The sequence below is a fragment of the Apis dorsata genome, unplaced genomic scaffold, assembly GCF_000469605.1.
Source record: "Apis dorsata unplaced genomic scaffold, Apis dorsata 1.3 scaffold_149, whole genome shotgun sequence".
NCBI lineage: Eukaryota > Metazoa > Arthropoda > Insecta > Hymenoptera > Apidae > Apis > Apis dorsata.
In genome coordinates, this window is record NW_006263440.1 from 792,899 (window position 1) to 815,303 (window position 22,405).

At 25.8% G+C, this 22,405-nt stretch overlaps 4 protein-coding genes across 13 annotated transcripts in view; 1 reads left to right on the forward strand and 3 right to left on the reverse strand.

Annotated features, from left to right (window-relative positions):
* LOC102673367 (period circadian protein) overlaps nt 1-11,292 on the reverse strand; it is a 19,243-nt gene extending 7,951 nt beyond the window's left edge. For 2 of the 8 annotated variants that reach the window (XM_006613421.2, XM_006613418.2), the window contains exons 1-6: nt 10,712-11,292; nt 7,346-7,429; nt 4,053-4,237; nt 1,882-1,994; nt 658-856; nt 333-548 (exon numbers count right to left, since the gene is read on the reverse strand). In XM_006613421.2, the coding sequence (XP_006613484.1) occupies nt 333-548; nt 658-856; nt 1,882-1,994; nt 4,053-4,237; nt 7,346-7,429; nt 10,712-10,797 (883 nt within the window). In that variant the 5' untranslated portion in view covers nt 10,798-11,292. Of the gene's footprint in view, nt 1-332; nt 549-657; nt 857-1,881; nt 2,013-4,052; nt 4,238-7,345; nt 7,430-10,711 lie in introns of those variants that run through there. The other 6 variants (XM_006613415.2, XM_006613417.2, XM_006613419.2 and 3 more) reach the window with 6 other exon arrangements.
* A 173-nt stretch (nt 11,293-11,465) lies between these two features.
* On the reverse strand, nt 11,466-15,584 carry LOC102674207 (RNA-binding protein 45). 3 transcript variants are annotated; one of them, XM_006613424.2, is made up of 6 exons: nt 15,322-15,520; nt 15,037-15,151; nt 14,123-14,910; nt 13,817-14,049; nt 13,587-13,718; nt 11,466-11,763 (listed from the first exon to the last, which is right to left on the reverse strand). In XM_006613424.2, exons 1-5 carry the CDS (start codon nt 15,518-15,520, stop codon nt 13,605-13,607), a joined length of 1,449 nt encoding a protein of 482 aa, XP_006613487.1. In that variant the 3' UTR covers nt 11,466-11,763; nt 13,587-13,604. The 3 variants fall into 3 exon arrangements, with proteins under 3 accessions (XP_006613487.1, XP_031365262.1, XP_006613488.1); XM_031509402.1 differs by lacking the exon at nt 11,466-11,763 and adding an exon at nt 13,159-13,445 and having other exon boundaries at nt 13,817-14,043; nt 15,322-15,584; XM_006613425.2 differs by lacking the exon at nt 11,466-11,763 and adding an exon at nt 13,159-13,445 and having other exon boundaries at nt 15,322-15,584.
* Nucleotides 15,585-16,442: 858 nt separating this feature from the next.
* LOC102674517 (6-phosphogluconate dehydrogenase, decarboxylating) lies at nt 16,443-19,013 on the reverse strand. The gene is made up of 5 exons (XM_006613427.2): nt 18,814-19,013; nt 18,241-18,464; nt 17,765-18,009; nt 17,040-17,665; nt 16,443-16,954 (listed from the first exon to the last, which is right to left on the reverse strand). The coding sequence occupies exons 1-5, from the start codon at nt 18,822-18,824 to the stop codon at nt 16,612-16,614; spliced, it is 1,449 nt and encodes a 482-aa protein (XP_006613490.1). The 5' UTR covers nt 18,825-19,013; the 3' UTR covers nt 16,443-16,611.
* Nucleotides 19,014-19,619: 606 nt separating this feature from the next.
* On the forward strand, nt 19,620-21,450 carry LOC102674643 (ADP-ribosylation factor-like protein 5B). The gene is made up of 3 exons (XM_006613428.2): nt 19,620-20,089; nt 20,746-21,190; nt 21,274-21,450. Exons 1-3 carry the CDS (start codon nt 20,044-20,046, stop codon nt 21,320-21,322), a joined length of 540 nt encoding a protein of 179 aa, XP_006613491.1. The 5' UTR covers nt 19,620-20,043; the 3' UTR covers nt 21,323-21,450.
* Nucleotides 21,451-22,405: the final 955 nt, after the last annotated feature.

Below are 22,405 nucleotides of genomic sequence, written 5' to 3' on the forward strand. Positions count from 1 at the left end.
AAATAAATAGACTGATCAAATGAATAAAAAAAAACGAATAAATAAAAAAACGACAAAGATAAAATATTATCAACATCGTCACGATCCTCTAACAAATATTTCTAATTTAATAAAAATTACCTTCTGTTTAAGATACGTCGCCATGGAAACCACCGAATCATATTGTATCATCGAGGAGAGTAGACTAACGAAATGACTTGATTATTATCATTTACTATTTTTCCAACGACTAATAAATAAATTATATATCTGTTTAAATTTTGTATTATAAGAGGATATTTATCAAATTTTTTTATCAGTCGAATCTCCTCGAACATCTTTAACCGTACTACCTTTATATGCAGAGTGAACAGGTTGAGCAGTAACCACCAGGAACATTGCTTTGTGTTGCTGTTCAGTCGTACGATCTCGAAAATCTCTGAATGACAAAGTCAAGTGGAACGGAAGATACAAATTCGATCTTGCCTCTTTGTTGATCGATTGATGAACGAAAGATCTTGTGTACTTTCGCAATCCGCAAAACAGACTTGCTCTTCTCCCGTTAATACCTGATCAAATCAATTATCATCAATAACAATCTTTAATATAAATTTTAAATTTAAATTTTGCAATGTATTTTAATTTAATGTATTTGATTCGAAAGGAATAAGTAAGTACCTTTCGGTCTTTCTTCTTGAGGCGAGACTATTCCGTTTTTAATCTGATCAGCCAGTGTGGCCTTATCCTTGGGATGAACGTAATCGATGAAAGAACGGCCAATCCATGCATCCTTGAGATATCCTAGAGCTGTGCATATCGAGGGAGTCGTATACAATACGAGGCCGTCGTGCATTGAAATCACTGCGCAAAACCCCTCCTATAGAATATACAATATACAAATATAGACTTTGATTTCCAACGATAAATGCTAATAGATTTATTTATAAAATTGAATAAAATATTCTTATTTAAATTATCTAAATAATATTATTTAATAAGATTAAAATTATTCATTAGCACGTAGATGACACTGAATCTATGTCATCAAGATAATGGTCACATAAATTTTCAACATTTTTATTATTTATTACATAGGTAGCTTGTAGAGAGAACTCGTCGCTACTTTGACCTCGATTTATACAAATTTTTTTCAATATTTTTTGTTTTTTTTTGTTTTCTATTACTATTAATTACAAATTCTGAAGTAGAATTACATTTTACATACAATAATATCTTACAATAGCATTTTTTGCCGATTTTTACTATGCAGGGAGAAAAGAGTTGTGTTTTTATTAAAGAACGTAATTTCCATTCATTTGAAGGAATTCTGAATAATTGAAAATAGAAATTAAAAAAAAGAAAAACTATAATATAAGATTTTAAATATATTTATATAATGATTAGTAAACCTTCACCCATTTAAGTTGAAAAATTAAGGCAAATCTTATTAACATTGAAGAAAATGATTTGTTAATATAGGTATTAAAAGGAGAAGAAAAGAAAACCTGATATTTCTAAAGAGACATAGTTTATTTGCTACTAGAAGGTCATTTTGCTAGTAACAGTTGTCAATTCCAATGATAAATCTCCTTTCTCCATGCATAACACTACTGAAACCTTGCAATAATGTTACTACTGTGTTACATCATCGTATATAGAAAGCCACACCGAATTACAATTAATTGAAGAAAAGAATTGCATATTATATCGATACGGGAAGTACTCGGGTTAAGATTAATAATTAACAAATACGACAGGATGCTTTTAGAATGCCCGATCCTGGATCCTTTCTACGAAGAAGAATCTTGATCGATCATGTTTTATTTTTCTACTTCCTTCTACCACAATTACTAGTTAAGAGAAATCTATTTCTCCGTTGGTTTTTTTTTAATTAATACTAACATTGGCCTGAGAGATGGAATCATCCAGGGGATTCGTACGAGAAGCAAGCCCTGCTTCCACATCTGTCACTGTATCGCCGTTGTGCTCGCCGGGATCCGTTGCATCCACCAATTCTACAGTGGTTACATCTTCTTGTACACACCCAACAAAAATTCCCCTTGTTATGTATTGTTCCTCTTTAACACACTCGCCCGTGTTTGCTGATGGGACATGGATCTTTCACCAAGTAGCATCGGTTACGTATTTAATAATGTTTCATAGACGTCTCGACATCATTTTAATTTTAGGTGAGCATTACGTATAGTGACCTTTCTCGTCGCGTAAATAAAAAGTATAGAATACGTCCAAGAAACATGTAAGACGTGACCTGTTGCTAGAGTAATGAATTAAAGGAAGATGGGAGAGTTGCAATGTTTCCTTAGGAAAGAGGACAATATTATTGCGACAATGTTCCGTATATACGAATGTGAACCTACCAAGATTATTCGTAAAAAAAAAAGAAAAAAAAAGAAAATAATTCAACTTGCTCTGTAGAGAGATCGTTGAATAACACGTCAAACTGGTATCAAGGCAATTTTTACTTCTCGTTTTTTATCTAATTTCTGAAATCTAGTTTTATTAATCGTTCATTGATATTATTATCATTTATCATCAATTATCATCATATCATTGATATTAATCGAGACCTGATCAATTTTCGAAAGTTTTAAAAAAAGTTTTAATAAAATAAACAAACGAATATCGTAATTATGTAACAGATCTATTTTTACACTCAAATATTTCCTATTGTATATTCTGCAAGTTCATAACGATCAATGAAAAAATACCTATCCGAGAATTGATTATTCGAGTATTAAAAATTATGTAAATAATTACGTAAATCATAGGCGATGTTATATAAAAGAGCGGTTCAATTTGAGCGCAACTTGACTAAATGGAAAGCTTGGAACCTGCCTTTTGTCCACGGATAGCACTGCGTGATTATATAAAATCAATATATCGAGAAATTAATTGCAATGCTTAAAATATATTTATTATATTATTTCGGGATCGCCGTTCATTGCGACAATTGTTCTTCACATATACATAAATACATATTTCGTGCGAACCGAACCAAATAAATTCTTTGCATCTTTTTATCGCTGTAACAATCTAATCAAGAAATTTGCATCACGTTAATAATTAAATTCTCATTCAGTATATAATCATTTTAATTTCGATTTTAATTTCGATTCACAGAATAACATTGGTTTATTGGTGACATTTCGCTTATAATTACAAGCTCTAAAGGATTCGTGCACAATATTGGTGCTAATAATAAAACAAGAAAGGATCAATATTTAGTTGGAAGTTAGAAACAAGGTACTCTTTTCAAGGTTTCGTTCGTGTTAAATAGAACTGAGATTAATTGCCATGGTAACAACGTCAATAATTTATGTTTGGAAATTGTTTCGTTCAGGAATTATTAGGGAAATCAATGTTAAAAATGTCACCAAAATATCAAAGCAAACGAATCCTCTAGATCCATTGAATTTCTCTTTTGTTTGAATTAAAACTCGAACGAGCAAAAAATAATGAAATTAAAGAACATTCGATCGTTTTAATTTTAAACAAAAAAGATGCAATTGATCGTTTCAGACTTAATGTCTGGCGGACTAAGGGAACCACGAAGATGGACAAGGAGGGAAATAATAGGTCGTTCGTAAAGTCTTTGGTTGTGAATAAGCGAAACCTAACTAATAAGAAAAGTGCACGAAACCAAATAACATCGCATAAAATTATCGATCTTTTTTTCATTTCATTGAAAAAAATTAATTTGCATTTCTCTTATAATTCTCGTTAATTTTATTAAAATCTTCGATAAATAAAAAAAAAAAAAACAGAAAAATGTTCAAATTCATCCTCAAATCAAATTTTATTCAAAATTATATCTTGATTAATCATAAAATTCGAAGAAGGAATTGAATTCGATAAAGTCAGTAGTAAGAACGAATGATTGGTCCGACAGTTAGAATTTGATATTATTTCCTTCTTTTACGATATCAATTAGATAATCTAATGATCGCACACTTGTGATCACTTTTTGACCGAGCTACATTAAAGATTAAAAAATTTTCGAGATTATACAGTTAACGTGCACTTTTTCCCATCAATTTTAGATCGCAACCAACCTGGTTTCTTTTCAAGTATAGATTTCGTTGGGACGGCGACATTATAAGACACGGCTTCTGGCGGTGTGCCGGCATTTTTCAGGCTAATATCTGCCTCAGCGTTAACAGCCAAAATCGTCTTCGACTTCTTCTTCTTATGTTCTTTATCCTTTCTTTTGCTGATTGGCTGTGGTAGGGCTTCATTGCTACATATTCATGTAAACATCACATGTAAAAAAATGGAAAAACTTGTAATCTCATTTAGCGGACAAATCCAAAAATTAATAGAACAAATAGGATTTTAATTTTGAAGGATAATCTGAAAAGACTATTAAACTTCGTATCGTGGAATCTAATAGTTTTTACGATATTGTTTCCTATTTGAGGAGATGGTAGAAAAGAAAAGAAGGAGATTTCTCTCATTAATTTGCAATCGCGATCAATGATGTGAATTACATAAAATTTGACATAAAATTGTTTGTAGTAAACAAACGGTTAACTAAAGTTTTGTTAGATTTATAGATTAAGAAGTAAGTTTAATATTTCGTGCAATTTTTATAAAAACGATTTAATATAATATTGTGACATCGATACAATTATTTTCGAAAAAAAATCTTATCGAACTAATCTTAAATAAAACGTATTTATTCTCAAGCATTTTCTAACAATAGCGCGATACCGGAAAAGCTAGTATTCATCGTACACTTTCAACGAGTAAAATATCAACTATACATATGTTCTAAAAATAAATTTGCTTTCCGCTGAGTCAACAAACAAGAAATCTATTGGATATGAATGCGAACATGAGCTGCAAGTTCACTTGTTGCTTTTACAATTGCTTCATTAAAAAAATTGCCACTATCTAATTATAATCATAATTAGATTTAGAATACTATTATAGAGTTGTAGGAGTGGAGTGATATTAAAATAGATTGGAGCGACTTTCACCAGGAAATAACAATAAAAATAGTATATACGTAACAAATGTTTTAGATCATCAAATCGTGACTGCATTTGTTAGGTAACAAATAGAAAGTTGCATTTCTCTAACGATAAACCTTTCAAGCTTTCTCCAAGATAAAATTGGCTATTTAGAGTTTCATATTTCCGAGTTCATGAATCTTGAAAATGTTGACATACTCGAACAGCTTTCTGATTATTTAAGCAATATGAATATTTTATTTTTTAATGATATTTGTACTTTTGAATTTATGTTATAATAATCATTTTCAATGTTTTATAATAAATAAAAGAGACTTTGTGATTCTATCTTTTTCCTTTAATCATAATTAATCATCAATTATTATATAAAAGTTAAATTTGTTAAATTTGTTAAATTCGTATCTCATATAATTCACAATTACATTATGTAATAATCCAGAGTTTAATTGTACATTTCTCATACAGATTTGTGTCCCATTCTATAGAACAAAAGACATTGTGTTTATTTCAATCTTCTTACGATTATTTTCAGCGTGAAAAAGCAATTAAAATTACAATACCCAATATAAACTAATAATGTTTCCATTGTTTGGTAGTTAAATATAACTACAAGTAAAACGGTTAATTAAAGTTTCCAAATATACACATCGTATTTGAAACGACAGAAAGGCGCCTGTGATATCGTAATTGCACGTAACCTTGACCTCTATTGGCCACGAGCAAATTATAGAAGGATTTCCTCACGAAGTCTCTCTTTTCTATAATTCTCTATGAAACACGCGCGATGTTAATAACATATTGTATATTCTCATGCTGTTGGTTCGTAGAATCAATAAACGCGCAATGATGCGAGGCATATTTCTGATCGGCAAAAATTTTGAATCATACAAACAGTGGCACGTGTCACGTCATCTCGAATCGTACATTGTAATCGATTTTCAGCAATCGGTTTTTTCATATAAGTAAAGAAAAAAAATATTTTATAAAAAAAAAAAAATTCATCAAAAATCGGTGACGAATGAAATAGGAAATTCAATAGAAAAAGAAAGCATTGAAAACAAAATTATTAATTCGATAAATAAATAATTCAAAGTACTATTTGTTTTTTTTTCTCTCATGTCTAATTATATCCTATAAACAATAGAAAATAGACTGGTTTTAACTATAATTTATAGGCTTGATGTTGATTTATTATTACAACGGAACAGCCTATCCAGATTATGCAACGATACGTGGGGATATCTCATGCCACGTAGGCGACGCCGATGGCGACATTGCAGGCACGTGGCACTGCACATGCACCAATGTTTATAGCGGCAGTTGTGTGCGCTTTCTCGTAACTGAATGTAATCGTTCTCCTACATATGCATGAATACAATGCTAAAAATCCACATTAGCGCGCTATGTCACCTTCACAATCGTGATAATTATGGAACAACAATTTTAATATACACATAAATATACCGAGAATAAAAATTGATCTGAAAAATTTGTTTCATAAATTATATAAATTTAACATATCTAGATGATTCATCGCAATGAAATTTTGTGATCTGAATAAAAAAATCATCATGCAACGTTTTTAAAATTTATTAAAAGAATTTATGAAAAGAATTTCATCGTTTTTATATAATTTCATGTTATCATTGTTTTAATTTTATTGTTCATCATTTATTATTCATTGTTCCTCGTGTAAGAGCAAACTCACGTTAGTATGCAATGTCCATTCAATATTGTAAGTAGTAGCAATTGTGTATATATAATTTTATATATATCTTATTTTTAAGATATGAAGAGATTTTCCGATAATTGAATAATGTATACTTCTCGTTTTTAATATCTTCAGATATCTTTCACAATATTTGATAATTTCGATTACAATAAATGAATCATGTTGCATCAAATCTTTTTTAAATTTAGATAGAAATGTTTCTTTATATACACTTATGTATTCTTCTTTCAATATATAATTATAATTATACATAATAATAATGTAATATATATTAAAAAAAGATTACAATTAAATGATATATTTTGTATATTTTTTTAGGGAAAGCTCATAGAACACTGAGAAAAAAAATTACATTTCCATTAGATTTCTTATTCTTATTTTCTATTAATACAGTCGCAATGACTTGTAAATTATTTATAGATTCGATATCTCAAGCATAATGATAAAGATCCTTACGATCGTAAATATCTTCGCTTGTTATCAATGACCAATATATTTTAATATATTTTTAATTATGTCTTTTGAGTATTTATATATTTTTGGGAAAAAATTGTATATACAAATTTTATAGGAATCAGCTATTATCGCTTCGTCGTATTGATTGTATTTGAATAAAATCAAAATTTAAACGATATCTTACCTGGATCCAAATGTTGAAGGACGCCTACCGCAATAACCACTACTTTCAGAGCGGTTACTGTTTCTCGAAATAGAGCTGCCACTACTGAAATAGAAATTAATTGAATATTAGAATTACAAAACATTAAAATAAATTCTTGTATTGTTTAATAACAAGTGGAAAATATAAATATTTTCGGATATGTTTATCGTAATATGGATTACATAATGTACACATTAATGTCTGACAATCAATTGACTAAACTACTGTGTTTATTCGCTGAGTCTGACCTTGATTACCTGTTACTACTGAATCTGCTTGCACTTTGAATTAATTTTTAAATTGATGTACAAATTTTCTTACTAATATTGTATTAATATTAATGTTAGTATAATATTATTTACAAATCACAAGTTAATATTAAAATAATATTAAAATAAATCTTCTTGCGTAATAGTAACAAGTTTGCAATACAAAAAAATTACTTTTACAAATTACAAGTCAGCTAATTATATTATATCTATTTATTAAAATAATAAAAACTTTTTATAGAACAGAAATTTGCTTATTTAAGTAATTTATAAGTTATCAACTTATCAAAATAAAACATTAATAAATTAAAAAAAAAAACCAGAATGATAAACAGAATGAAATTTAAAATTTTATTAATTTATGATGCATAGTTACGAGACATATACATTTTATCAATTGCTTATCGGCTTCATATGTTATTATTTACACCTTTCGTAATTAGACTATTATATACATTTACACGGCAATATACATCTTTAAAAATACTGATAAAAATGATATCGTCACTAGAAATAATTTTCGTTGAAAAAATTGTAATTAATATCTTCAAAACATAATATTTCTCGCTATATATATTCTGTATTTTTAAAATGAATCATGTCTTTCGTGAGTATTTGTTTGATCACTTATGATAAAAATGTATTGAAAAATTTACTGATCAAATGAAAAATCATATGCATTCTCAATCTAACTTGTGATGAATAATGAATCGTAGAAACTACATCTTATGGCAGTTTGCTTTATTGGTAAACGAATACATAGAGGCATTAGAAGGTGATTGCAAAGGTGCATTTCTCGAACGGTAGAAACGGCCTCGGCCCATTAGCCAATTAAAACGTGGTCGAGAAAGTCACGCGATTCACTGACACGAAATCTTTGAAACCAGTTACGGAATGGGAAAAAAAAAAGGACCGATCACATGTTCGGCAAACGTGACTACTATGATCGGCCCTTACGACGGAGTCTTTCTGGCCTTTCACTGTCCTCATTATTTTCCAGGGAACGAGCACGAGGCTTCTACATTTGTTGCACCTCGTTCGATAAGAAAAATTATTGCATAAGAAGGTCTGTTTCACGCTCGTGGCCCCGTGACTAAAACCCATCGAACGACAAATTGATTGATTTATCGATTTTGTTCGAAGTTTTATTACGATACCACAATAATGCCAAGGAACCATCGCATTAAGAAAAATATGATAATTGAAAAAAGAATAAAGTATTACAAAAAAAAAAAATCACTTAATAGAAGAATATATTTCAAATTTCAACGATCATAGAATTGTTACACTTTTTTTCTGATATTATAAAAGAAGCCAAATTATTTTTTGGATTAAAAGATAGAAAGTCTAAATGCTGAACATTTAAATATTTATAAAAACAATATAATTACTGATTTAAACAACTTGAAATTTAAAAGAATTTCAATTAAATAGTTTTGTGAATATGGTAATCACTGATCTCGCATATACTTTGCATTCGTTCAACCTGTTTTCATCGGATTTCACAACTTGTGCCTAGGTGTATTAAATGCGAACGTAGAAATGCATACTTCGTCTAGTTAGAAACTAGTTAGCCTTAACCGTAGTGTTCGAGTTTCTATCCTTCTTGTTCGCCGTATTTTTCGTTTACCTCTCACCTACATCATCGACAAAGCGTGTCAATGCCAATATCCTGCGGTAATGTTATATTGAATATCCTTTAAAATCCTGTAAATTTTCAATCCGTTTAATTTGAAAATTATCAAGATGATAATTCATAAATCATATGCATCCAAGATTCCTAATGAAATTGAAGAATGATTGATTTTTTGGTTACAATCATTATTTTGTAGATATATGTGATCAAATTTTAAAAATCCAATAATTTGATCAATTGATTTTCTTGCAAATGAAATTTACACTCATACTATTTCAAATTATAGTTTAATATTATGTTATCAATAATTCAATACATTTCAAAATTATATCAAATATTAAAATATCAAAATATTAAAATATATAGATAATTGTAATTCTAAATATTGAACTATAAGATTTTGTATATATATGTACAATTCATAGATTTGTGATATCAATTGTTAAATCATTCGGTTAATTCGTTTTTTTTCAATAATATATTATAAAATTTAAATTTTATAAATGAATATTGAAAATTAATTACACAAAACATAAAAAACTCAAATTATAGAAGTTTCTTCAAGTTTGTATATACAAATCGTTATAAAATTTTCTTAAATCTTTCATAAGATTTCAAATCGCAATTAAAAATTGCACTTCTAATATATCGACGCTTTTTATCATGTAAAGTGATGTATTGGTTAATCCACATCATTTGATGTAGATTTCACTAACATTTAATCGAAAATTTATTTTGATTAATTTTGAACAATCATATAGAATAATATTTAAATATATGTTGTACAAATAGAAGTTATGCAACTATTCATTTAATCAATCACAAAAATAAAATCAGAATTAATTAGAAAATCAATGAAAAATTAAATCTTATATTTTTTAAATAGAAGAAAAGATAGAAAAAAAATTATAGGAATACATACACACACACACACACACACACACATTGTTTTTCTTATATGTCTATATTTGAATTAAAATATTGATAATGTGCAATATGAATATTCACATAATATTTGTACATAATAATATTTCACATAATAAATTGCACATGATGTATATAACTTAATAAGAATAAATTAATGAATATTTCTTAATTAACAACTTATATAACTTTTAGCTTTTATATTCTGTAATATTAATATTTATATTAAATAAATTTTTTTCAATTTATTTATATTTTTTTATGTATTATTTAAGAAAAATAAATCAGATAGTATAATAATTATTAATACTTATTAATATTCGTTATATTTTTTGTGTTGATATCATGAAAGAAAGATTATAAGTAAAAAAACTAGTATTATACTAATATTTATAAGTTGCTTAAAATTCATAATTTAAAATCGATGGCGCCATATTAAAATTGATGTCATATAATAGGATTTAAAGTACTTAAAAAAAATTAAAGAATCAAACACTAAAAGAATTCAATACATACCTCCGTTGTGATTGACTGTTACTACAAGTATTAGAATATCCAGAATCCGACACCTTAGCATTTTCAGTGGATATCTCTTCCATCATTCTCTTCTAAGGGTAGTTTCTCTTTCAGATAATATCCGTTGAATCACAACACTGCTACTAAATCAAACTCGTTCACATGTCATTTCTATATTTCTTGGCGGTAAAAGTTATAAAAATGATAAAGAAAAAACACGAAGAAATTGTTTATATTTACATGAACGAAAAGGGATAGTATTTTTTAAATATATTCGTATTCACTATCTAAATTAAAAATAATGCACCATTTAATCGATTATAAAAAATCAGTAAATTAAATGAAAAACAAATGTTTTCACTAATTTTTTCTCTGTTATTTTCACAATATAGTAAACACTACGATGCGTACTAGACAGTAATATCTCTGAGGACTGAACTACACCGAACATCACATATCTATCCGAGTGACTGTTCCGCATAACGCTGCACGTTCGGTAACACGTGAGTTGTTACCCCCTCTATTTCACTGTTAACCTATATTGATGCAAAACGTGCCTCACTTAAACCACTCAAACGATGAACACGATTAAAATAATCTCCCCATGACTTTACGCTTAATTTCAATGTATTTTACTGGCGCGAAAATTTTTTCTTATGTATTACACATTGCGACACCTACTGGTCAATTTTTTTGTCTTTTCAATTCAAATCTAACCGATGATTCGGGAATCGATTAAATATAACATCATATACCGTTTTTCTATAAAAATTATTTTATTGCACATTTTATGAACATATCAAAGAAATATGCAAAAAATAAATTATAAACATCGTATACTTTAAAAGTGCAGTATAAAAGTGAAATGCATAAATGAGTGCAAATACAATAATCCTCTGATATAAATCTTCGTTCAGTAATAAAAAGGAGAAAATATATAAAATTATAATTTATTCTTTATATTTTAAGCTTCATATACACAATGGTAGTAATATCTTACTCTGCTATATCACAGTCATCACAGGTACACATCTTTGAATCCTTTAGATATCCTGAAAGATAAAAGAAAAAATATATCAAATTAGTAAATTATAAATATATAATGCAAAGTAAGATATTCTGTTCTGTGTAAAAAAAAATTAAGTGAAAATCAGTGTGAGATTTTGAATATTCAATGTGTATTTTAATATCATCAAACAAGTCAGTTACAGTCTCCTAAAACATCATTGCGTATAGTCATTGAGTAGAACAGTCTAATACATGTACAAAATGTCCATCATAAAATGTTCATGTTGTGCGTTAATTATATATTGGTATTTCACGATTTGTGATCATGAACATATTAATTCTCTAAGAAAATGTACTTTTTTTAAAGAAATCTAAATGTAAAAACTAACATATTAAAATATTTGCAAAATACATCTATACACATGAATATTGATTCCAAAACAAGATTTACGTGTAATATTTCCATAGAAAATGTCCAAAATCTTTTTTTTATTTTTACATCTGTAATTGTGTATTCAAAGAAACTAATTTTATTTAGAAAAAACTGAATGAAATATTTCCAAATATTTAATATTAAATTTGAATTAATATTTAATATTAAAATTGAATTAAATATTTTACTGTGTAACTAAAATTAAAATTATTGTAACTTATGATAAAATTTAATATTACTTTTATCAAATATATCTTTTACACATAAAAATATTTTTTATATTTGCATTTACTATATTTATAGTTAAAAAAATATAATTTCAATTTATATTTTATGTAATACTATATTATAACATACAAAATTACATTTGCAAAATACTCACAAAAATAAATATTATTCTATGGAATAAATCTTATTTTGAAATTTTAATTCTATGAAATATATTATTATTTGTCATTATGAAATTCGAATATTTCTTGAAATACATACAAGAAATAAATTACTTTACGTTTTCTTTCATACATATTATAGCTAATAAAAGAATTATACAGTACTATCGGATATAAATAATAAACAAAAACATATATTATTAATTCTAAAGCATAGGTTATATTTTAAAGCCTGCACGAATAGCTAAAATTAATATTATAATTAATAATAATATAATCCTTGTTTTATAAACAAGGATATAAAATATTAAAATATAATTTCATTTTCTTTCTAGAAACATTTGTTTCTTTTATTTATTGATTTATTAATCATTCATTAATTTAAAAATGAATTAATTTATTTTTTTTTAATTTGTTTAAATAAACTTTAATTGCAATTTAATACAAAAATATATGCATTGAAAGAGATTTTACCTTTTACTTCTGATTAATCTATATTATATTATCATATAACAATAAATGCGCACTTTAAATATATTGCATCATATATCTTCCTTATGTTAAAGGAAAGAATTAAATTAATTATAATAAATTTAACTAATTTTATATGTTCCATATATTTATAAAATGAATTTTTAAATTAATTTAATTTCTTTTTCACTTTTCGCACAGGCCTCAATAAAATAATAAAACCAGGAAGTCATGTGTATGTGTGTATATGTGTAACGACATGTAAGGATAAAGTAAAGTAGCGTTAAAGTTTCAGTAACGTTGAAATCGCGAACGTAAGCGGTAGTTAAAAGTAGGTAGTTGGAGTAGTTTCCTTGGATGCGGGCCCGACGTGGTCAAGTGAGTCTTAAAATTCGTCTCTTTTATTGCGTCCAGCTTGTGTATACCAGTCAGTCTGTGAAGACAAATAGAAAAATTACATTTTCTCCTGTTTTTTAAGTAAAGTTATCGTCAGTTACAACGTCAGGGTGTTAATATTTAAATGCCTTTTTCTTTCCCTCCTTTCTTTTTGTCTTGTATTCGACGATTTACTTACGAGATATACAAAAATAATTTAATTTTCATCTTCGTCCGTCCGTAATCGTTTTCTACGATCTTCACCGACATTGCGCTCTTCTGCTTCCAATACTTTTAGTCGAGATCCACAAATTTCTTGTCCATGCAAAACCTATAAAACAATATAATTTTATGAATTAATTAGTCTACTTAATTTTATTTTTTATTTAGGAATTATTGTAATTGTATATTGTAATTGATAAAACATACCTCAATTGCTTCATTTGCACTTTCCACACTAGCATATTTTGCATAACCACAATTTTTTCCTGGAAGCATATAAACATCTATAAGATTTCCAAATCTGCAAAAAGCATCCTTCATAGCATATATGGGAGGTACTGGAGGCCCACATACAATAAAGCATCTTTTAGCAACCTCTGCATCTATACTAGCCATTGGTTGCACAGGTGGTAACTTAACACACATTGAATGCTCTAAACCTAATTATGTAAAAATATAATTATATAAAAATATTATACATTATTACATTACATAGACAAAATAATTTCTCACTTGGTGCAGTTAATCCTGCAGCTTGAATTAAAGATGTAGCTTGAGCAATAGTTTCAGCTAAATGTGCTAAATCTGTCCTAGCACTAGCAATTCCACCAGAACTTCCAGGTTTTATTGCATTTTTTGGAGGTGCACTTGATAAATCTGGTTTTACTATCATCCTATGGCCAGGTGGGTATTCAAAACCATGAAATTTTTCTCTTGCATATGCTGCTGCACTAGGATTAGAATATACGACAACAGCCTGACCTCTTGGCATTCTGTATCTTACATCATTTTTCAAATGACAATAATCCAATCCAGGTACAATATCAAATAACTTCCATAATTGATCTTGATTTAATGCTGGATGTGCAATTACTTGTAAATGTGTATAACCTTCAGAATTAGGATAATTTGTAGCAATTTCTAAACTAATACTACTCTTTCCAAAATTTGATGAACTATAACCTCCACTAGTACTATCATAATGAGAAGATAATCCATTATTATATTTTACATCAATGTGTTCAGGTTTTGGTTTTTTTGGTTCAGCAAATACAGCTTTATATTTTCTATCACATTCTTCAAATGCTTTTGCTGCACTGGATACTTTTTTAAATTTCACATAACCAAAGCCTTTTGATTCATTTGTATTCCTATCTTTAACCACTGTTGCATATTCAATAGGTCCAAATTTTAAAAATTCTTGTTGAAGTTCACTATCTGTCATAGATTTAGGTAACACACAAAACAAACGAACCCATCTTTCTTCTTCATTCGTTTCTCTGACAGATCCTTGATCACGACTGAAACAATTGTCTTCATTTTTATATTTATCAATAATATTGTATACTAAAAAAAATAATCTTTTAAAAAATCTTTCTGAACTAAAAATTAATTCTTCTTATCTTATTAATTATTTAAATTCTTACTTTGATGCAATCATTACTTTAATAGGTCTTCCAACAGAACCCAACATTTTTCCATTCATTTCTTCCAATGCGAAAGCTGCTTCTGATGTTTTCGAAAATTTAATGTATGTAACTCCTACGTAAACAATGAATCACTTTTAAAATGTTTGAATGATGATATAAAAAAATATATAAATAAACAATTTTCATAAATAAAAATTATATAAATAAATTTAAAAATATACAAAAAATATTAAAAAATAAAGTAAAGTCTTATTGATTTCTTCTATAGACAAGAGGAATTACCTTTATTTTCCCCTGTAATACGATCTTTAACCACCCAAATATCTTCGATTTTTCCAAATTTTTCAAAAGCTTTTCTGAGGTCATCTTCTTCCAGACTTTTATGACATATAACAAATAAACGTGAATTCGGTGGATCATCATTTTTTGATCTTAAATCCGTTTGCGAATAATATGAATCCCTTTCCCTATGGTCAGCCATTTTGCAAATGAATGATGCAGACTACGTCGCCCGTCTACGGTCAGTAAAACCGATGCGCTTCAGGGACGGCTGAAATAGGGTTCTATGATTTCATTTTCTCAATAGTATCTTTCAAATCTTAATTGTCAAAATATATACAGTGTTAATTATATGTTTAATGCTACTATAAATTTATTTTTATAATATCACAGCATAAATTTTTTACATTTCTATTTAAATATAATATTTTTCAAAATAAATTAAATTGTATTATTAAATTATTAACATAGATTTCTTTCAAATATAATCATATATATTTCATATATTTTAATTTGAAGAAAATAAAATAAGAAATATTTAGTATTTATATTAATTGTATATTTGCTAGTTTTATGAAGTTTTATTTGACTTTGATGACTCATGGCGCGAAATTATTTTTACTTGGATTTCCATTTTAGTCAATATGGGTGTTGTTAAGTCAAAATATTCCATTTTTACTAACTTTTTAGTTTAAAATTAAAAACTAAATATTTATTACATTAAATAAAATATTCTTAAAATTATAAAATGATATCAATACCTTATTAATGGAAATATAATATATTAATAATTGTAACAACAGCTAGGTTAGATTAAATTACTTCCACATTTCACAAGATTTGTTGAATTGACTTGACAAATTATGCTTTACTATTTTTTTATAATACAATTTTTTTTATATAAAAGAGACATGCATTACTAATTATTATTGCTTTTTTGTATAAATATATATTGTTTTAAATCTGATTGGTTTATATTGTATATATATATATATCTTTATTTTGTATAATTTAATAAGATAATTTAATATACACAATTAAAAAACAAAAAATAAATAAATAACAATATTTCAAAAATCACCAATTTATTAATTTAATAAGAGAAAATGAATAATTTATATATATATATTAATATATATATATTTTTTTAATAAATTTATTTTTGTTTGAACAAAATCTTTTGTGATTTTATACAATCATTTATGTATTATTGAATATAATACATATAAATACATTTATCATATATAATATTAAATATATACATTTTGTTATTAAAAATTATAATCATAATTATTAAACATCATATGTAGAAGCAGATACATTTCCACCATGTCCAGTCCAATTGGTATGTACAAATTTTCCTTCTTGACCAAGTAATTCATAAGTATGAGCTCCAAAATAATCTCGTTGAGCTTGAAGTAAATTTGCTGGAAGTCGTGCAGTTCTATAACCATCATAAAAAGCTAAAGCAGTTGATAATGCTGGAGTTGGTATGCCTAATGTTACAGCTGTGGATACTACTATTCTAGCACTAGCTTGACATTCTGTCATTGCTTTAGTAAAGAAATCATCCAATAATAAATTTGAAAGTTTTGGATTCTTTTCAAATGCTGCTTTTATATTGCCCAAAAAGACACTAAAAATAAATATATGATAAAATACTATTACTAAAATTTTTTTATTATTTAATATTAAATTTCAATATAAATATATATATGTACCTTCTTATAATACATCCTCCTCTCCACATAAGAGCTATACCACCATAATTCAAATTCCAGTTATGAATTTTTGCAGCTTCCCGTAATAGCATAAAACCTTGTGCATAGGAAATAATTTTGGAGGCATAAAGAGCTTTTTTCAAATGCTCTAGGAATTGTTTTTTGTCACCTTGGTATATAGCATCAGGACCTTTTAATACTGAGCTTGCTTCTATTCTTTCACTTTGTAAAGCAGAAAGGCACCTAGCAAAAACTGATTCTCCTATTAAAGTTACAGGTACTCCATAATCTAATGCTGCAATAGCTGTCCATTTTCCAGTTCCTTTTTGACCAGCTGTATCCCTAATTTGTTCTAATAAATATCCTTTTTCATCCTTGTACTTAAGAATATCTCGAGTAATTTCAATTAAAAATGAATCAAGTTCTCCTTTATTCCAATCATCAAACACTTGACTCATTTCTTCTGGATTAAGTTTTAAACCATTACGCATAATGTGATATGCTTCACAAATAAGTTGCATATCGCCATATTCTATGCCATTGTGTACCATTTTTACAAAATGTCCTGCACCTGTTTCTCCAACCCAGTCACAACAAGGTTCTCCATTGACTTTTGCACAGATTGACTAAAAAAAAATATTTTGTTATCAATATATATTTAATCTTATCTATGATAAGATTAATATTATTTAATTTTTAAATAAATAATCATATTTCAACTAAACCTGAAAAATGGGTTTAATATGTGGCCAAGCTTTAGGATTACCACCTGGCATCAAAGATGGTCCATATCTAGCACCATCTTCTCCTCCACTAACACCACTACCAACAAACAAAATTCCTTTTTTTTCTAACTCTTTAGTTCGTCTATCAGTATCTTGATATTCAGAATTACCACCATCAATGATAATATCTCCAGAGGATAATAAAGGTATCAATTGTTCAATAAATGCATCCACAGCTGCACCAGCTAAGATATATATATATATTTATATATATATATTATTAAAAATATTTATTATTTATTATATTTATTATATATTAAATATTTAAATTAAATTGAATTTGTATATTATTTAATTATTATATATTGACTTAATTATTATATATAAACATTTAAATAATATATAATTAAAACAAATAATAGTTTATCTCAAGGTCAAATTATAATTTTAAAACAAAATTTATAATAGAACTTTACCTTTTACCAAAAGCATTACTCTTTTTGGTGATTTTAATTTGTCTACCATTTCTTTCAATGTATATGCACCAATAACTTTTGTATTTTTGGCTTCATTTTCCAAAAAAGATTTAACTTTATCTGTTGTACGATTGTAGGCACATACAACAAATCCATGATCATTCATATTTAGGATCAAATTTTGACCCATAACAGCCAACCCAATAAGGGCAATATCAGCACTTCTATAATATAAAATATATTTTTTCATTAAATTATATATCACAAAAAATATATTATCTAAGAAATATATATATTTTAATGTCTAAATGTGATAAGAAAAAAATTTTTTTTAATTCAATTTTCATTTTAATTTTCATTTTCATTTTCAATATATATATATACTATCTGTACTACTTTTTGTATCTACTTTTCTTATTTTTTAAATAAGAAATCGATTAATTAATTATTGGTTAATTATTGATTATCTATTAAATTTTATTCTAACAAAAAATAATTATATAAATCAAATTATCAAGTTTTTACAAATCTAAATTTTTAATTTATTGAAAATAATACAAAACTTATACTTACGGTTTACTCATTATAATTTTTCAAAAATAATGTATTATTTCTTCTTTGTAATATAATTTAAAGAATCAACAAGTGGCCGAACGCTTTACCACGAAGATTAAGAATGAACGAACATTCATATTGGAGTAACTTCGAAATCAGCCGACGTTTCGTAAGCCAATCGCAACGTCCAACAAGGTCAGCACACTGTTACACACTGGGAACATTGTTATGAAAATTTCATAATTTTATCATTATTTAGATATATTAAAAACGTAATATAATTAATGGAATATTCAACTTTTTATTAAATTCATTACTAAAAATTTAATTTATGAAAAAAATTTTTTTTTTGATTTTTTATTATATTAGCAATTTTATATTATAAATATCATAATGTATAAAGATGTATAAAGAAATAATAAAACTAATTACATTAATTAATAATTTTTATTTGAAAATTTGATATTGATAGTTTAATCTATAAAATATCAAAATATTAAACTATTATATAATATAACAAAATTTTTATTATTGCAAAGTTTAGATTAATTTTGTATTGTATTTTTAATATTATTTAATATTTTTTAATTTAATATTAAAATTTAAAAAATAATAGTAATTTATTATCGATGAATATTAAAAATTTTTATAGTTACCTACAGATTTTATTCTAGATTTTTATTTTTATTTCTCTTGTTTTTTGAAAAGAATATAGATAGTGATTCAGCGAAATCAACTTGATTATATTAATATTATGTGACAATAACTAACCATTTCAAATAAATTTATATGTTACGCGCCTTCAATTGTGAATTTTATACTCCCAATCAATATACGTATATACAAGACTGACATCACTTTCAGTTAATACTAAACAATGATTGGACGCATCGCACGTACGAATGTTTTAATTGGAAATGCAACATGTCTCGATTTGCTTGATTAGATTAGGGAAGGTCTTCGTATATTTCTTTCACTTTTGGGTTATCCTTAGTGTATTTTTAACAATTTGCAACAATTCTTAGATATATAATTCATATTATAAAGTATTAATAATGAATTTATCATAAATATGTTGAAAAAGAATTTGATAAAAAAGTGTACATAACCCTTTGACAATGAGATATTCCATTTCTGAAACCAAATATATATATCTTTTTTATCGAGAAAAAGATTACAGAATATATGATTATATAGAAATACGTTTAAATAAATATTAACACTGAGTGATTTAATGTTTTAAGCAATATGGGATTATTATTTTCAAAATTGTGGAGTCTCTTTGGCAATGAAGGTAAATTCAGCATATATAATAACAATATTGTGTCATTAAGCTTTGTGCATAATATTATATAAATAATAATATTGCAAAGATTCATATTTAACAATATATAAAAATGATAATTATTTATTATATATATTATATAAGAATTATATATTTGCTTTTTTTTATTTTGATAATAAATAAAAATAGTTCATAAATGTTAAACTTTATTTAATATTCTTAATAAATTCTTATTAAATATAATTTAATAAGAATATAAATAAGAATTATAAATAATTATAATTCATAATTATGTTTTTATTATTTATGTGTTAAAATTCATTTCAATAAAATAATTTTAATTAATTATCAAATATTTTATTTTTTTAATTATCAAAAGTTTAATTATAATGATAGAATAAAGTAATAAATAAAATTATTCTTTGTAAGTTAATGTTGTAATTATTATATTTGAAAACTTCTTAAAATTTTCATTATACTTTCATTTTACTTTGAACATATGTTAATATATATTATTCATATATTTTCCTTTCACATTCTAGAAAAAAATATTTAAAACATTTAAATAAATGATTCATATAAAAAAGTAATTTAAATCATATAATTATATTCTGTAATTATATAATTTATTAATTTAATTATAATTAAATTATATTATTTTTCAGAACATAAAATAGTTATGGTAGGATTAGATAATGCTGGTAAAACAACTATATTATACCAGTTCCTAATGAATGAAGTTGTTCATACATCACCAACTATTGGATCCAATGTTGAAGAAGTTGTTTGGAAAAATATTCATTTCATAATGTGGGATTTGGGTGGACAGCAAAGTTTAAGAGCTGCATGGTCTACCTATTATACTAATACAGAGTTTATTATTATGGTTATAGATAGTACAGATAGAGAAAGACTTTGTGTAATAAGAGAAGAGTTATACTCAATGCTAAATCATGAAGAATTAAGTAAAGCTAATGTTTTAGTTTATGCTAATAAACAAGATTTAAAAGGTAGCATGACAGCTGCTGAAATCTCTAGACAATTAGATTTAACTTCCATTAAGAAACATCAATGGCACATACAAAGCTGTTGTGCACTTACAGGAGAAGGGTAAAAGAAGAATTTATTTGTTATTAGAGATATAATTTTATTAATTTATGAAAAAAATTTATTGATTATTTGTAATATTTTAGGCTTTATCAAGGTCTTGAATGGATTGTTGGTCGTTTAAAAAAGACATGACGTACATTATGAGGAATGATTTTGAATGTAACAAAATATTTAAACTGTAAAGTATATCTTTATTGTGAGTTACTGTGTCACTCTAACAATTGTACAAATGATATAAGAATGAATGATCATTTTTCAAATGGTACACTAGCTTCATGCATAACTGCATATACTGATTAAAATTATTGCAAACATTTAATACATCAAATGGTGGACGGGTAAACTTTGTCTTATCTATTAATGTGATACAAAATATAAAGATTAATGATTATAACATAAAAATAAAATAACATTTTAATTATTCTTTATATAAAATATATTTAAGACATCATATTATAAAAAAACAGAAAAATTTAGAATATTGAAAGTCTTTTATAAAAAATATTGTTGAAATATCTATAGCAAAAATTTTTTTATCAGTCTATAAAAAAATATATATTATTAATATTTTTTACAAGACTGCCAAATTAATCTATTCTATCAAATTAATTAATTAATATAAATATAATTTATAGCTATAAATGTTATATTAAAATTACAATTTAAATAGTATTAAATTTTTATTTTTTATTCAACAATGAATGTAATGAAAATATTGCATGCATATTTAAATAATAAAGAGTTTAATCTTGATCCCGTCCACCTATACTTATATAAACATAAAAATAAATTATTTATTCATTTTATTCAACTAATATGTGGATAAAATTTTTTTGGCAATTCTCAAGAATATATTAATGTACATAGTTTTTTATACTCCACATTAATAGTAAACAATTGTAAAAAGTCAACTTCAATTTAGCATCAATTATATCATATATTTTTCAACTTTCTATGTAAGAATTTAAACATTTCTTAATGCTTGGTATTGCAAACATCATTAAAAATTTTAAGATAATGTTATTCAATCAGTCCAGAGTTGGGCAATAATTAATTGTTTTGAAGTGATTTTTAAATAACTTATTATTAAAAGTCACTATAATTATGATCATTAATCAAATAATAATATTATATATAAGATAATTATGCACAATATTTGTAATCTGTAATCATAAATCAATAATTTGTAATCATTTAATGATCATTAAAGATTAT